We start from the raw sequence: 16218 nt of genomic DNA on the forward strand, positions 1-16218 counted from the left end.
AAAAAAAAAAAAAAAAAAAAAAAAAAAAAAAAAAAAAAAAAAAAGTGTGTGTATGTAAGGGTTAGCATGCATACATATATGTCCTAGCTCTGTCTACTGAGAGGGCCTAACAGCAATGACCCCTGTGGTAACTAGCTCCTAGGATCCCTCCCACCACATTCATAATGATGCTCTTGCCCATTAACTCCCTCTCTGTAAGGAACTGTGACTTACATCTAACCAATATGACAAAGGTGATGGCATGTCTCACTTCTAAGATTACATTCACTATATAATACTCTGTATGCTAAAGGATTTGCTCTACAGACTCTGTAGCTAGCTTTGAAATAAGGAACCGTTTTGGGAGGCCATTTGGCAAGGAGCTAAGAGTGGCCTCTAGGAGTCGAGGACAGCCTCTAGCCAACAACATGAAGCCGGGGGCCTCTGTCTCACAATTACAAGGAAATAAATTTTGCTGATAATCTGTGTGACCTTGAAAGCAGATTCTAACCACAGTGGCACCTCCAGATGAGAACCATCTTGGAAAACATCTTAATTACAGCTTTGTGAAACAATAAATAGAGCAACCAATTAAGCCAGTACCGATTCCTGGTCCACAGAAACTGAGAGATAAATGTATGTTCTTTTAGGCTACTAGGTTTATGGTAACACTGTTATGCAGTAATATAGATAACTAATGCAACACAATATAAATATTAAAAATACCTAGTGCCCAGATCATGGTTTCTAAATAAAATTCTTCAATCAAAGGAAACAGGATCTTTGAAAAAGTGCCTGATTTGGGGGCTGGGGCAGGAACAACACTAAAATGAGCCTTGAACAACATATTGTGTCAGAAACTAAAGAAGTGCTCAAAATATAATAAGGTTTTGTTAAAAGAACACAGAAGGAAGCCACTACGAAGGAAATCCTAATAGCTGAACTGGAATGATCTGAGCAATAAAATAACTATTGATAGTATTAGATTTTAGTTTACAGAATAAGTATCTATGAGTCCACAGTGATATAAATAAATAAATGAGGGAGAAAGAACAGCTTTTCCTTACAGAATTTCAATAAATGCAGAAGGAAAGAGGGAAACCAAAAACCACTATAAGGCAGAAATAGAACTGCTGCAGGCAAGATCCATCAACGGATGCTAAAATTAGTGGGTGAAAGTTTGAGGAAAGACAGGATGCATAGATTCAAAGCATCTTCCTCAATGTTCATTAACTATAAAGGAAAAGATAGTAACTTTATAGTGAAAAAAAAAAAGCCAAACGCAGCAGACACCTCCTCGATCAGGTGATCAAGGTTACCATTACTGAGACAAATTGACACAATGAACCCCCTTCATATGATGCAATGAGGAGGACACCATTTCTGCAGAATTCTTGCCAAAAATGCATAACTGCAGTGCGATCATGAGAAAACAACAGACAAATCAAACTGAGCGATATTCTACAAAATAACTGACCACTAGTCTTCAAAAGTGTCAAAGTCATAAAAGGAAAAGGAAGGAATAAGGAACGGTCATAGGCTGGAGGAGTATGTTTAGTATATCTGTGAATATACTAAAAAAACACTGAAGTATATACTTTTTTTATAAGTTTATTTATTTTCAGAAAGAGGAGGAGAGCTCACCTCAGTGTCAGGGAGGGGCAGAGAGAGAGAGAGAGAGAGGGAGGGAGGGAGAGGAAGAGAGAATCCCAAGTAGGCTCTGTGCTGTCAGCGCAAAGCCAGATATGGGGCTGGATCCCATAAGCCGTGAGATCATGACCTGAGCTGAAAATAAGAGGCAGACACTTAACCAACTGGACCACCCAGGTGCCCCTGAAGTATACACTTTAAATGTTGATATGAATGGTGTGTGAACTATAACTCGACAAAGTTGTTTTATTTAAAAAACATTTTGATCCTTTATTTCACTTTTGTTTCTCTTTCACCCTCCCTTGTATTGCTACTGTGTCCTGGTTATTGTCTTAAAATATCTGTCAGAAGCATCAACATCTTTCATTTATAAAAGAAGCAAACACTGAAACAATGCAAAGGACAAGAAAATTTAAGGATGCTTTTCTTTTAAAAATATGATCCCAAATATGATCAGGTTCTGCAAAACAGGCTACTTCATTTATCCTTTTAAGAAAAATGAGGGGTGCCTGGGTGGTTCAGTTGGTTAAGTGTCTGACTCTTGATTTTTGAATCAGGTCATGATCTCGCAGTTTGTTGAGTTTGAGCCCCACGTCAGGTTCTGTGCCAACAGTGTAGAGTCTGCTTGGGGTTCTCTCACTCCCTCTCTCTCTGCCCCTCCCCTGTTCATTCTCTTCTCTCTCCAAAATAAATAAGTAAACTAAAAAATAATTTTTTAAGTGAGATTTTCAATAAAATACATGTAAAAGGCATTTGGACATTTTTTGAGATAATTAGGGGAATTTTTAAAAAAATTTTTAAATGTTTTATTTATTTCTGAGAGAGGGAAGGAGAGAGAGAGAGAGAGAGAGAGAGAGAGAAAGACAGTGTGAGCAGGGGAGGGTCAGAGAGAGAGGGAGATACAGAATCTGAAGCAGGCTCCAGGCTCTGAGCTGGCTGTCAGCACAGAGCCCGACGTGGGGCTCGAACCCACGAACCGTGAGATCATGACCTGAGCCAAAGTCAGACGCCCGACTGAGCCACCCAGGCGCCCCAAGATAATTAAGGGAATTTGAATAGGGATTGGTGATTAGATGACAAAAAGATTGTTGATACTTCATATTCATAATTGATGTGATTAATTTGTTAAGAAGTTCTTTTTTAAGAGATATGTATAGAAGTGTCTTTGGAATTAAATGACCCAATGTTAGGAATTTGCCTTAAAAATACAACAACAGGGGCACCTGGGTGTCTCAGTTGGTAAAGTGTTCAATTTCAGCTCAGGTCATGATCTTGTGGCTTGTGAGTTTGAGTCCCACATTGGGTTCTGTGCTGAGACTGCTTTGGATTCTGTGTCTCCCTCTCTCTCTGTCCCCTTCCCCCCAACTTGTGCTCTGTCTCTGTCTCTCTCAAAAACAAATAAAGACATCTAAAAAAAAATACTACAACAAAAAAAGGACAGATGAAATAAATAAATAAGGCAAAATATTGATAACTATTGAAGCTGAGGGATGTATAAATAGGAGGAGTACTATTTTCTCTTTGTTGGCGTATATTTGATATTTTTAAAAAGAAAGAAAGAAAAAGACTATTATTCTTTAAGGCCAAAGAACAAATAAGCTACTATCAATTCTTCTAGGGAACAAGGTAGAAAACTAATGAAGATAACAGCCATGGATAGTGCTATGCAAATTATAGGGAGTTTTTTACAAAGCCAGTTCAAAGAATCAAAGAAGGTGTTTCTTCAAATCTTACCTAGATCATTACTGTGGTTGTTATATGTAAAAAATCTATTGATATTCAGAAGTGTTCAAATAGTAATTCAGGCCCAGATTTCTTTTAAAGCATATATTTCATATTATCATACTGAAATCAATTTAATATCACTGAGATACTTACCTTTTGAGATTTGGCTCTTTTAAATAGAGAGGAGTACACCTTCTTCTTCGGCTTGGTAGCTCTAAAGATGAATTTTCTGACTTATTTTCAGCTTTAGCAGTGTTATTTGAAACAAAACTGGTATTTGTCAAGTCCTGTAGTGTTCTACCACCTGAAAAGAATATAATTTTCACTAAAAATACATAGAGAGAGATATGGGATATCTACCATATAGAAATAGATATGGGATATTTGTGGTTTGCAAATAGCTGATAGCAAATTTTTAAACTTAACAATCATCAAGTTGTAATTTTAAATATTATAATAGGAGCGCCTGGGTGGCTCAGTCAGTTAAACATCTGCCTTCGGCTCAGGTCATGATCTCACGGTTTGTGGGTTTGAGCCCCGCGTCGGGCTCTGTGCTGACAGCTAGCTCAGAGCCTAGAACCTGCTTCAGATTCTGTATCTCCCTCTCTCTCTGACCCTCCCCTGCTCATGCTGTCTCTCTCTCTCTCAGAAATAAATTTAAAAAAAAATCAAAAAATTAAATATTACAATAGTAACACTGCATTACTTATAAATCAGTTTTTTTCCCAGCAATTAGAAGAAACTTAAATTTTTAAACAAAGTATCAAACTATATTTTATTCTGAAACCAGATATAGGCTGATAAAAATTCATCACAGGTCAGCTGTATTCACGGAATCATACTAATTACTACCCACTTGTCATCAATTGCTTACTCTCTAAGCACCACAAGGAATATACAGACAAAAGATGGCTCATCAGTCCTCTATCATGGCATGCAACTCTAGACTTTTGCACTTCTTCTACTTTAGTATTCCTTTTATCTGGAATAGGCATTCCATCAAAATCCTGGTGTTCTTGAACTTGAAAAGGTATCTGCACCCCCATGTTCCTAGTGGCATTATTTACAATAGTCAAGATATGGAAACAACCTAAGTGTCCATTGATGGATAAATGGATAAAGAAGTTGGGTGTGTGCATGCATGTGTATACATTCTATGTGTGTGTATACATATATATAGCATATACATATTCTATATGCATAGAATATTCTATGAATATATATACTTACACACATAAATATATAGTATACATATTCTATATGCGTAGAATATTCTATGAATATTTTTCTGCCATAAAAAATGAGGAAATTCTACCATTTGAAACAACATAGAAGGATCTTGAAGGCATGATGCCAAGTGAAATAAGTCACACACAGAAAAACAAATACTGTATATTGTTTCTATAGATCAGCTATACAGTTCAATATGATTTTTAGACTCCAAAAAATATGTTATAACATACTTTATTGGTTAAGTGAAAAAAGAATATATGCATTTAAAACTTGATCACTTCAGCTATTGACCTACCGATTTCTGATTTTTGTGTTCTCTGGCTGACTTTGAATTTCATCCCTTTCATCTTCTCATGTACATCATCAGTTACTTGAAAGATTGGTGAGCTCTCTAGGGCAAAACTTTTTCTTATTATCAGATTTTTACTAGAAGAAATTCTCAGAGGTACTGAATCCTCATGAACACTGTTAAAGGAAGAATCTTGTATGTTAGGTGAATATACCTGAGATAAAGATTCAAATGCCTTTGTGTAAAAGTCTGGCTTCATTCTGACAACTTTCTCATTTTCCAAATTTTTTACCTCGTTAGCCTGTTGAGATTCAACTGATATTGCCTGGTCAGTGTCAGATATTACTTGCATTACTTCATGGCTATCTGAAGAAGGACAGACGAAGATCTTCCTTTTCTTTGATTTAGATGCTGTTTTGTTTACTTTTCTGACCTGGCACTCTCCTTCTTTTATCACTTCCACAAAAGGGGTATTTTTCTTTTTTTCATTCAGAGTTGTAGTGCTTTGCTTTCGGTTCTCCTGTGGTTCGATTTGCTTACCAGGATCAGAATCTGCTTCATCAGTAATATATTTTAAACCTGATTCTAAGGAGACTGGTGTCTGTAAAGAATCTGGTAACTGGAAAATAGATTTGTTTTTACCTTTGGCCGAAATATTCGTCTTTCCTGATGATTCTTTCCCATGCTTTTTAACTAGTTTGTAAAGATTTGAAATTTGATCACAATTTTCCTTTTCATTGCTATCAATTTGCATAGAGTACCCACTGATAATACCTTGGCATTCAAGTCTTTGTTTAGATTTATTTACTTGAAAACCAAGACCTTTTGTATAGCTTTCTTGATCATGCATATCTTTATCATTATCCTCATATATGGGGTACCTTTCAGAAATTATTTCTGTCTTCCGATTTACTTTCTTCCTAAGTTTCTTATTTGTTTTTGATTCATTCTGTTGAGCAGGTTGCATATCAGTGACATGCTTTTTCAAATCCATCACATTCTGTGTCTCATAATCATATAAATTTCCATTATTTTGTGTGGAAAGATAAGCTGTTTGTAATTCACTTGTGACTTCTAGGTTTTCAGAAACAGTTTCTTTATCTGTTTGGGATAGAGAAAAGAAGTTACGTTCTTCTGGGTCCTGCACACCTTTTTTTTTAAACTCATTTACTCGGTTCATTTCTAAAATTATTTCTGTCTTCCTCTTTACTTTCTGCCTAAGCTTTATTTTTGATTCATTTTGCTTTGCAAGTGGCATATCAGTAACATGTTTTTTCACCCCCAAAATGTTCTGAGTTTCATAATGACATAGGTTCGTATTTCCTCCAGTGGAAGGATCAGTTATCTGAAATTCATTTAAGTCTTCTAGGTTTTCAAGGATGACTTCTTTTACCTTTTGGGTTAGAGAAAGTAAGTTATCTTTTTCTGGGTCATGTATGTCTTTGTTATTATTCTCATATACTTGGTTGATTTCAGAAATTATTTCTGTCTTCCGACACACCTTTTGCCTAAGCTTCTTATCTATTTTTGATTCATTTTGGCAAGTAGGTTGCATATCCTGGATATGCTTTTTCACTCCCAGAACATTTTGAGTCTCATAATCATATATGTTTCTACTATCTTTGGTAGAAAGGGCAGGTGTTTGGAACTCACTTGGGTCTTTTAGATTTTCAAGGACGATTTCTTTATCTTTCTGGGTTAGGAAAGAAGAATTACCCTTTTCTGGACAATAAACATTTTTGCCATTATCCAAATGATTCATTTCAGAAATTATTTCTGTCTTTCGATTTACTTTCTGCCTAAGATTCTTATTAACTTTTGATTCATTTTGCTGAACAGGGTACACATTAGTGATCTGCTTTTGCAAATCCAACACATTCTGGATCTCACAATCACACAGGCTTCCATTACCAATGGTAGAAAGAGCAGGCTTTTGAAACTCATCTGAAACTTCTAGATTTCCAGAGATAGTTTCTTTATCCTCTTGAGTTTGGAAGGAAAAGTTATCTTTTTCTGGGCCATGCACATCTTCAGCACTATCCCCATATACTTGGTTTGATTCAGAAATTATTTCTGTCCTCCGATTTACTTTCTGCCTAAGCTTCTCATTTATTATTGATTGATTTTGTTGAGTAAGTTGCATACCAGTGACATGCTTTTTCAAATACGACATATTCTGGGTCTTATAATCACACAAATTTCCATTATCTTTGGTGGAAAGATTGGCTGTTTGAAATTCACTAGTGACTCCCAGGTTTTCAGAATTTTGATTTGGGAATAAGTTACCTTTTTCTAACTTATGAATCACAAATGTCTCTCTAGAAGCTTTACTTTTATGATAAGCTAGAGAACTCTGACCCGTATCAAATTTATTCTCCTGCTGGAATTTATCTGAACTTTGGGAGAAAGAGTTGGTTTCCTCTTGCTCATTTGTTACATGTATTCTCTTCTTTTTTTTATTATGCTGTGTACTTTCTCTGTCATCTTGATCAAAGCCATTATGATGGGTTACTTTCTTCAGTATGTTCAATTGAGTCACCTGCTCAGTACTAAAAATAAAATCTGGATCTTCTGAATCCACTTTGCCTTCCAAGACAACTGATATTTTTTCTGGTCCATTTTCAATCTTTTCCTCAATATCGATATCTGAACTATTTTTAAATTGTCTCTTGGATTTTTCTCTCTTTTTTTCAGAGCTTGAATCTTTCACTTTTCTGAAAGTTTTTATTTTACAATCATTTGATTTTTTATTACTTCTATTTTTAGTGCCTGTTGAAACCGTAACAATTTTGCTTACTTCACCAGCAGTTAAATCCATGTCTGCATCATATACAGTTTTCTGCAATTGAAAGTCATCACTACCTTGAAATGGATTCATGTACTCTGCAACTGGCTCACATATAGACTCAGATGAGTCAGGAAGGCACTGTATGTTTCTTTGCATTTTAATGTTTGTTTCATTAGTATGATCATTTATTTTACTCCAATTCAATTCTGGACTTGAAATTTGTTGTTGATCTAAATCCATCAGGTGAAGACTGTCAGTAGAAGGATTATTTGATTCCCAAGATGATACATGTTTTTTCCTTTCAGTTATTTTATTAGGAGATGGCTTCTTTCCGTGGCTGACTGATGGGGCATTTTTTATCTCACTCACTAGTGAATTCTTGGGACTTTGGTCTGAGTGAAAGAAGGGAAAAGAAAACTCAGAAATAAGTTATGGTAAGGAATTTGTTATTTTAAACAAATTAGATTAAAAATCAAGCTGTTTCACAGGGAGGATATCTGACAATGTGTTCTGTTTAGATACCTATCAAGAATCTACACTGATAAAAATAAAGTAGAAATGATCAGAGTATTCAAAAGTCACATTTTACATTTGTATCTGTGGAAAATATATACTTAGAACTCACTCTACCCTGGCCTCAACAGTATTGTGGAGTATAGCTGATAAAAGAGGCATTAACATCTATTTCTAAAATGGGAGGAAGCCAGCAAGTGAACCCAAATAAAAGTGATAATTCTGATAAGGATTAATATCAAAAAGCTATCGGCAGGCAGCTAATATTTATATAAATTATATATATATATTCACATAAGTTTTTATAAAGGAAAAATAATTCTAAGCTCTAATTGAAATATACCTATGGTTCCATAATCTAATCTGCAAATCTATGACAAATACATAAGCCAGACTCCACTGAAGGATTATTATTTTAGAAATAACCATATAAATAAAACATTAAATGTCATCATTCTCTGGCTTAATCATTATCCAGGCCCAAGTTTTTGTCTTGACTATGATTTTGAAAAAGTCATTAAATCTATCTAGACCCCAGTTTTATTGTCTATGAGAAGGAGAAAATGAAACTAAATAAATATATGGTATCTTTCAATTCATAAGCTAATAAGATACAAAGAAAAGCTCTTCAGGCTGATTCCTTTCTAAATATTGCTTGCAGAATAACAGTGTTAAGCCACTGTGGATCTGACATACTTAAAAATTAAATTTTTCACCAGCAGTTTTAAATGATGTAAGTTAGTGTATCTATAACATAAGAGATGTAACTTATTAACTCCTTATACACCCTGGGCCTCAAGAAAAAAAAATCTGATGAATGTAGCTTTTTAATATTGATATTCAGCTTTGGGGAGCATATCAATAATAGAAGAAATATGTCTGAATCATCTAAACCACACATCTTATGATGATTTTCTTTAAGAACTAACAATTCCAAATTTACTGACTTGATAAAGATTGTCTTGTTGATACTGAAAAGGGAATATCAGATGATGTCTTTGCTGTAGTATTGTCATCATATTGCACTTTCTCCTTATCATCATCATCATCATCATCATCATCATTTGAAGTTAATGGAACCCTAAAGGCAAGTAGAAATGAAGAATTTTGTATTTTATAAAAATTATTTAGAAAATTAAATGGATAGTTCTTTTTATAAGATCCAACCATAAACCCACTCTGGTGTCTCTCTGTGTTCAATGAAAACAACTATAGGTAGGAAAGAGATAGTTTCTAATAGTATAGAACAGGAATGCTTCTTACTCCCATAGCCCCAGTGGCCTCAAAAAGAGATAACTGATCTAATCACTGGTTGGCCATTTAGGATAATACCAATGAAATGAATAAAGTTCAAACATACTTACAAATGTAATATTTATAGTTCTCTTACAATCAGTTTTATGGAATACCCAAAACTCTCTAGTTTCTAGCAAGTACAATTGTATGTAAAGTTATGTGTGAACTAAAATTTGCTACGTTTCCAAAAGGCATCCATGTAAACGAAAGCCATATTCCTAGAGTAGTTAATTAAATCTATTTGGAGGTGGAGGGGAGGCAGTAACTCACAGAAATAATTCAATAAACTCACCCTGAGTTCAAAGAATGAGGATTAACATCCTCCAGCAATAAAGATTTTGCCTTGAATGCCAAACAAATCACATATATTTTAAAATTAGTGACAATGTTAAGAATAAATAGTGACAAATATTTGTTAAAAATTTAAATGCAACAAATAGAATAGCCATTGGGAAGAAATTTCTATGCCACTTGAAAAAACAACAAAAAAAAAAAAAAAAGAGAGAGAGAGACAGAGGAGAGAGGTTCTGCATCTGGTAATGGCTAAACAGCTATTTCTGAATCAACTCTATCAAACACAATGATTATAAATTCTGGATAAAATACTTTTAAAGAAATGGGATGCCTGGGTGGCTCAGCCAGGTAAGTGTCTGACTTCTGATCTTGGCTCAGGTCACGATCTCACAGTTGGTGAGTTCAAGCCCCAATTCCAGCTCGTCAGCACTGACCCTGCTTGGGATTCTCTATCTCCCACTCTTTGAGCCTCTTTCTCAAAAATAAATATTTTAAAAATATATACATTTTAAAAAGTTGATGTCTAAATTCTTATTGATTCAAGGTCAGAATTAGGGACAATTACAACAGCTGTAAAAAGTGTGTGATAGGGGAAATAACAGATGAGGTAGAGAAGGGAGCACTGAATTTTGTGTGTAAACTGCTTCCCCCAATCTCTGGCTGACCCATAAATCACAAATATGTGAAGAAGATTCCAACCAGCCCACCTAAGGATAAAAGAACTGAAATGAGATTTCATGTTGCCCCTCACAGGGAAATAATAAGTTTAAGTTCGGACAAAGTAACCGCCCACTGAAATAAAAACATCAAATTTGTTGAAGGAACACACCTGAATCCAGACTTTCTACAACACAGGATTCACAATGTCCAGGATACAATCCAATATTATTCAAAATATAAAGCAACAAGAAAAAGAGTTCAAGAGAAAAAGATAACTGATAGAATGATCCTGATATAAAATTATCATGAAAATATGCTCAATATGCAAATATTCTCAATATCATTAATCATCAGGGAAATCTACATCAAAACCACAATGAAAGTCCACTTCATACCCACTATAATGGCTCTAAACAAAAGGATTGGTAATAACAAATGATGAGGATGTAAAGAAATTGGGTTCCTAATACTTTGCTGGTAGAAATATAAAACAATGCAGCAGCTTTGGCAAACAGTTTGGTGGTTTCTCCAAAAGTTAAACATATAGTTATCACATGACTCAGCAAATTCTACTTATAGGCATAAGCTGAAAACTATGTCCACACAAAAACTTTTATATGAATGGTTATTGTACCATTGCTCATAATAGCCAAAAAGTATCAATAGCACAAATGTTCATTAACTGCAAATGGGTAAATAAAAATATGGTAGATGCAAACAACAGAAAATTATTGTCATAAAAATGAATGAAATACTAATACATGCCACAACGTGGATGTAACTTGAAAATGTTATGCTAAGTGAAGGAAGCCAGACACAAAAGATCATATATTGTGTGATTCCATTGATATGAAATGTCCAAAATAGGCAAATCCACAGAGACAGAAAACAGATTAGTGGTTGCCAGGGGTTGGAGAAGAGGAGAATGGAAGTGACTACTGATGGATACAGGCTTTCTTTCTGATGTAATGAAAATATTCTGGAATTAGATAGTAGTGAGGATTGCAAATTTTGTGAATATATTAAAATGCCCTGTGGGGAGTCTGGGGGCTCAGGCAGTTAAGCACCCAACTCTTGTTTTGGCTCAGGTTATAATCTCCCAGTCACAAGATCAAGCCCTGCATTGGGCTCTATGATGAGTGTGGAGCCTGCTTAATATTCTCTCTCTCCCTCTATCTCTCTCCTGTGCTTTCTCTCTAAATCAATTGATCAAATCCACTTTAAAAGGGTGAATTTCAAGTTATGGAAAACTTTGTTATCTGAATTATCTCAATTTTTAAAAACAAGTTGAAGAAAGGAAATAATAAAGGGCAGACACTTGGAGCACCAAGGAGGCTCAGTCAGTTAAGCATCCAACTCAGTGTGTGAGTTCGAGCCCTGCGTCAGGCTCTGTGCTGACAGCTCAAAGACTGGAGCCTACTTCAGATACTGTGTCTCCCTCTCTCTCTCTGCCCCTCCCCCACTCGTGCTTGGTCTCTTTCTCTCTCTCAAAAATAAATAAGCATTAAAATATTAAAAAAAAAAAAGAGCAGACACTAGTGAAATATGAAATGGAAAAAAACCGACAAGAAATATTAAAAAACCAGAAGCTGAGCCTTTAACTGATCAATAAAACTGACAATACTATGGCTAGCTAGATACATTAAAAAAAAAAGAGAGATACAAATTATCAATATCAAGGATGAGAGAAAGAACCTCACTACAGATGTCACAGGCATTGAAAGTATAAGGGCATATTATAAACAACTTTATACCAATAAACTTGACTCCCTAGATGAAATGGATGATTTTCTGGAAAGACAAATATTTTCTAAATTGACTTAAAAAGAAACAGAAAATCTGAGAAGAAAAGGAGTATTTCTTCCTTTTACAAAGCCAGCACAACTCTTTTTTTTTTTTGAATTTTTTTTTTATGTTTTATTTATTTCTAGGAGAGAGAGAGAGACAGTGTGAGCAGGGGAGGGTCAGAGAGGGAGGGAGTCACAGACTGAAACAGGCTCCAGGCTCTGAGCTGGCAGTCAGCACAGAGCCCGACGCGGGGCTCGAACCCACGAACCGCGAGATCATGACCTAAGCGAAAGTCAGTCGGATGCTTAACCGACTAAGCCACCCCAGGCGCCCCACAAAGTCAGCGCAACTCTTATTAAAGCCTATCAAAGTTACAGTAAGATCATAAGACCAATATCCCTTATAAACACAGATAAAAGACATTTAAAGAAAATGTTAGCAAATCATATCCATCAATATATAGGAAGAATAATACACCATGACCAAGTGGAATTTGTGAGATAAAAATTTGGTTTAACACAAATAAATTGAAGTCACCACATTAACAGAAAGGTAAAATATATCTCAATTTTTAAAATGTAAGTAAAATGAAGGAAATAACAAAGAGCAGACACCAATGAAATATAAAATAGAAGAAAAGCTGAGAAAAAAACATTGATGAAACCAGATATAAAGGAGAAAAATCATGATTCTCTCCACAGATACATAAAAAAAATTTTTTTGACAAAATTCAATACAAATTCATTATAAAAACACTGAGCAAACCACAATAAAAAGAAAAGTCTTTCTATTCAGATGGCTAACAGACACATTAAAAAATGCTCAACATCACTCATCATCAGGGAAATCAAAACCACAATGAGATACCACTTCATACCTGTTGGAGTGGCCAAAATTAACAACTCAGGCAATAAATAACAGAAGATGCAGAGAAAGAGGAACTTTTTGCCCTGCTGGTAGGAATGCAAACTGGTGCAGCCACTCTGGAAAACAGTACAGAGGTTCCTCAAAAAATTAAAAATAGACCCTATGACCCAGCAATTGCACTGCTAGGTATTTATCCAAAGAGTAAAAGGAGTGCTGATTCGATGGGGCACATGCACCTCCAATGTTTATAGCAGCGCTACTGACAAGAGCCAAAGTATGGAAAGAGCCCAAATGTCCATCGACTGATGAATGGATAAAGAAGATGTAGTATTTATATACAATGGAATATTATTTGGGGTTCAAAAAAATGAAATCTTGCCATTTGCAACAAAATGGATGGAGCCTGAGTGTATTTGCTAAGTGAAACAAGCCAGTCAGAGAAAGACGAATAGCATATGATTTCACTCGTATGTGGAATTTAAGATATAAAGCAGATGAACATAAGGGAAGGGAAGCAAAATAGTATAAAAACAGAGAGGGAGATAAACCATAAGAGATTCTTAAATACAGAGAACAAAGTGAGGATTACTGGCCTGTGTTGGGTAGGGGGATGGGCTAAATGGGTGAGGGGCTTTAAGGAAGACACTTGTTGGGATGAACATAAAAGATAAATCACTAAATTCTATTTCTGAAATCAATATTATACTATATGTTAACTAACTTGGATTTAAATTAAAAATTTTTTAAATATCCCTGTTGATTGGGGGCGGGGGGAGGGGGGAGAAAAAGGGATGTCTTTCTTCGATCTGCAAAAAAGTGCTAACTTTTCAAAATAAAAGCCAGAAGCTACAGACAAAAAACCTTTAAATCACTAAAAATAATTCCCAACCTAATATTTTTAAATTGCAAACATATTTTTCAAAAATGAAGATGAAATAAAAAGCTTCCAGAAAAACAAAAGCTGAATGAATGCATTGCCAGGAACTGCATTAAAAGAAAGAATAAAGAATTTCTTTCAGCAGAACAAATATTATCTTAAAAGGAAATATCAAAATGAAAGAAGCTTTTTTGTAAATTTTATCTCAATAAAGCTGGGGGAAAAAAGTTGTGAACAGGCATACAATTAAAGAAATGCAGGAAGCAAGATGAAAAAATAGAACAGTTAAATATATAGATCATTTAAATGAATCTTGACTACAAAAAACAATGAAAGTAGCAATTTATGGAATTAAAATATATAGAGAATGAAAACACATAAAGGCAGAACACAGAAATGTGGAGCTTAAGCATTCTAAGGTGCTAGCATTATTGAGAAAGTAAAGTAATAATTTGTATTAGAGAGTTAAAACAATCTAAGGATGAATGTTGCTATCACTAGAAATCATAAAAAAACAGTAGATGATAACAATAGATAAGAAATGTAAATAATAAAAAATATATTACTTCAAAAGAAATCAAGAAATGAGAGAAAAGTGAACATAAAACAGGTTGCTCAAGTAAAAAATAACTAGGGGCACCAGGTGGTTCAGTTGGTTAAGAGTCTGACTCTTGATTTCAGCCTAAGTTATGATCACATGGTTCATGAGATCAAGCCCCCATGCTCAGTGTAGAGCCTACTTGGATTCTCTCCTCTCTCTCTGTTCCTGCCCCACTCATGCTCTCTCGGTCTCTCTCAAAATAAATAAACTTAGAAAAATAAAATAAAATAACTAGAAGGAAGCTATGAATCCAGTCATATTAGCAATTATATTAAAAGTAAAGACATTAAGCATTCTAATTAAAAGAGAAGATGTTAAACTGAATTCATTTAAAAAAATAAAATTATATGCATTTTAAATATAACAAGAGTTTGAAAGTAAAGTTATAGCAAAAGATATATCTTGGTTTGTGAGCATAACTTGTTCCAGAAACATGCTTGTGTAATCCAAAGCACTTGTATATCAAAGTGAATTTCAAGAACCATTGGCTCAGTTCTGATTATGTGACAACTGGTGACACATACTACTCAATATTGCAAGACATCACTCATTTATCAACTTAAAATTTATTAGAAATGTTTGCTCCTCTTGTGGAATACACAGAACAAGTTACTTGCAATCCAAGGTTTTACTGTACCAGAGAAATGTTATATTGGCCAAGCAGTCTTTTTTTAAAATAAATGTTTATTAGTTTTTGAGAGAGAAAGAGAGACAGAATGTGAGTAGGGTAGGGACAGAGAGGAAGACACAGAATCTGAAGCAGACTGTGAGCTGTCAGCACAGAGCCCAATGTGGGGCTTAAACCCTTTGAACCATGAGATCATGACCTGAGCTGAAGTCAGATGCTTAAATGAGTCATCCAGGTGCCCCTCAGACAAGTAGATTTTAAAGCAAGAGTCATTTCTAGAAATAATTCACATTGACTAAACAAGTCATCAGGAAAACAAATCACTCCTAAACTTATATGCATCTACTAACAGCTTTAGTATACATAAAGCAAAAATTGACAAAACTAAAAGGAGAAACAGATGAATTCAGAATCATAGCAGTAGACTTTAATGCACTTCTCTCAGTAGTTGATAGAATAAATAGGTAAGAGAAGCAAGAAAACTATGGACTTTCTGAACAATATAATCAATAAACTTGATAAAACTGACATATACAAATATTGCATCCAACAACCACAAAATACATTCTTTTTATGTGCAGCCAAAATATTTACCAAATTAAACCAAGTTGTGTCCTAATGCAAGTCTTAATAAATTTCAAAAGTTAAAATCATTTATCTATGTTCTGTAACTACAATGGAAATTGGCTAGAAATCAACAATAAAAAGTAATTAGAAAAAAATACCCAGCTTATTAGAAATTTGGTATGCTTGTTAACGATTCACAGATAAAAGTATATATCAGAACAGAAAATAGAAACTATTTTAAACTGAGTGATAATAAGGATATGGCATATCAAAAACTGTGCAGTGCAGCTAAAGCTATATTTATAGAAAAACAGCCTTAAATGCATATTTTTTAAAAGAAAGTCTGAAAATTAATAATCCGTACTAGCTCAAATAACAGTTTTAATTTTGAAAGAAGTAAAACAGAAAAGAAAAAAATAATAAGGAGCAGACTAAATGCAACAGGAAACAAATATACCAAAAA

General features: G+C 34.5%; 1 protein-coding gene across 1 annotated transcript in view; it reads right to left on the minus strand.

The window, feature by feature from the left end:
* SGO2 (shugoshin 2) overlaps positions 1–16218 on the minus strand; it is a 46088-nt gene that overhangs the window by 6738 nt on the left and 23132 nt on the right. Inside the window, exons 6-8 of the mRNA XM_039222069.1 lie at positions 9125–9258; positions 4883–8056; positions 3508–3658 (exon numbers count right to left, since the gene is read on the minus strand). Coding sequence (XP_039078000.1) covers positions 3508–3658; positions 4883–8056; positions 9125–9258 — 3459 coding nt within the window. The remainder of the gene's footprint in view (positions 1–3507; positions 3659–4882; positions 8057–9124; positions 9259–16218) is intronic.

Source organism: Hyaena hyaena, unplaced genomic scaffold (assembly GCF_003009895.1).
Source record: "Hyaena hyaena isolate Hyena2069 unplaced genomic scaffold, ASM300989v1 scaffold_1050, whole genome shotgun sequence".
Taxonomy (NCBI): Eukaryota; Metazoa; Chordata; class Mammalia; order Carnivora; family Hyaenidae; genus Hyaena; species Hyaena hyaena.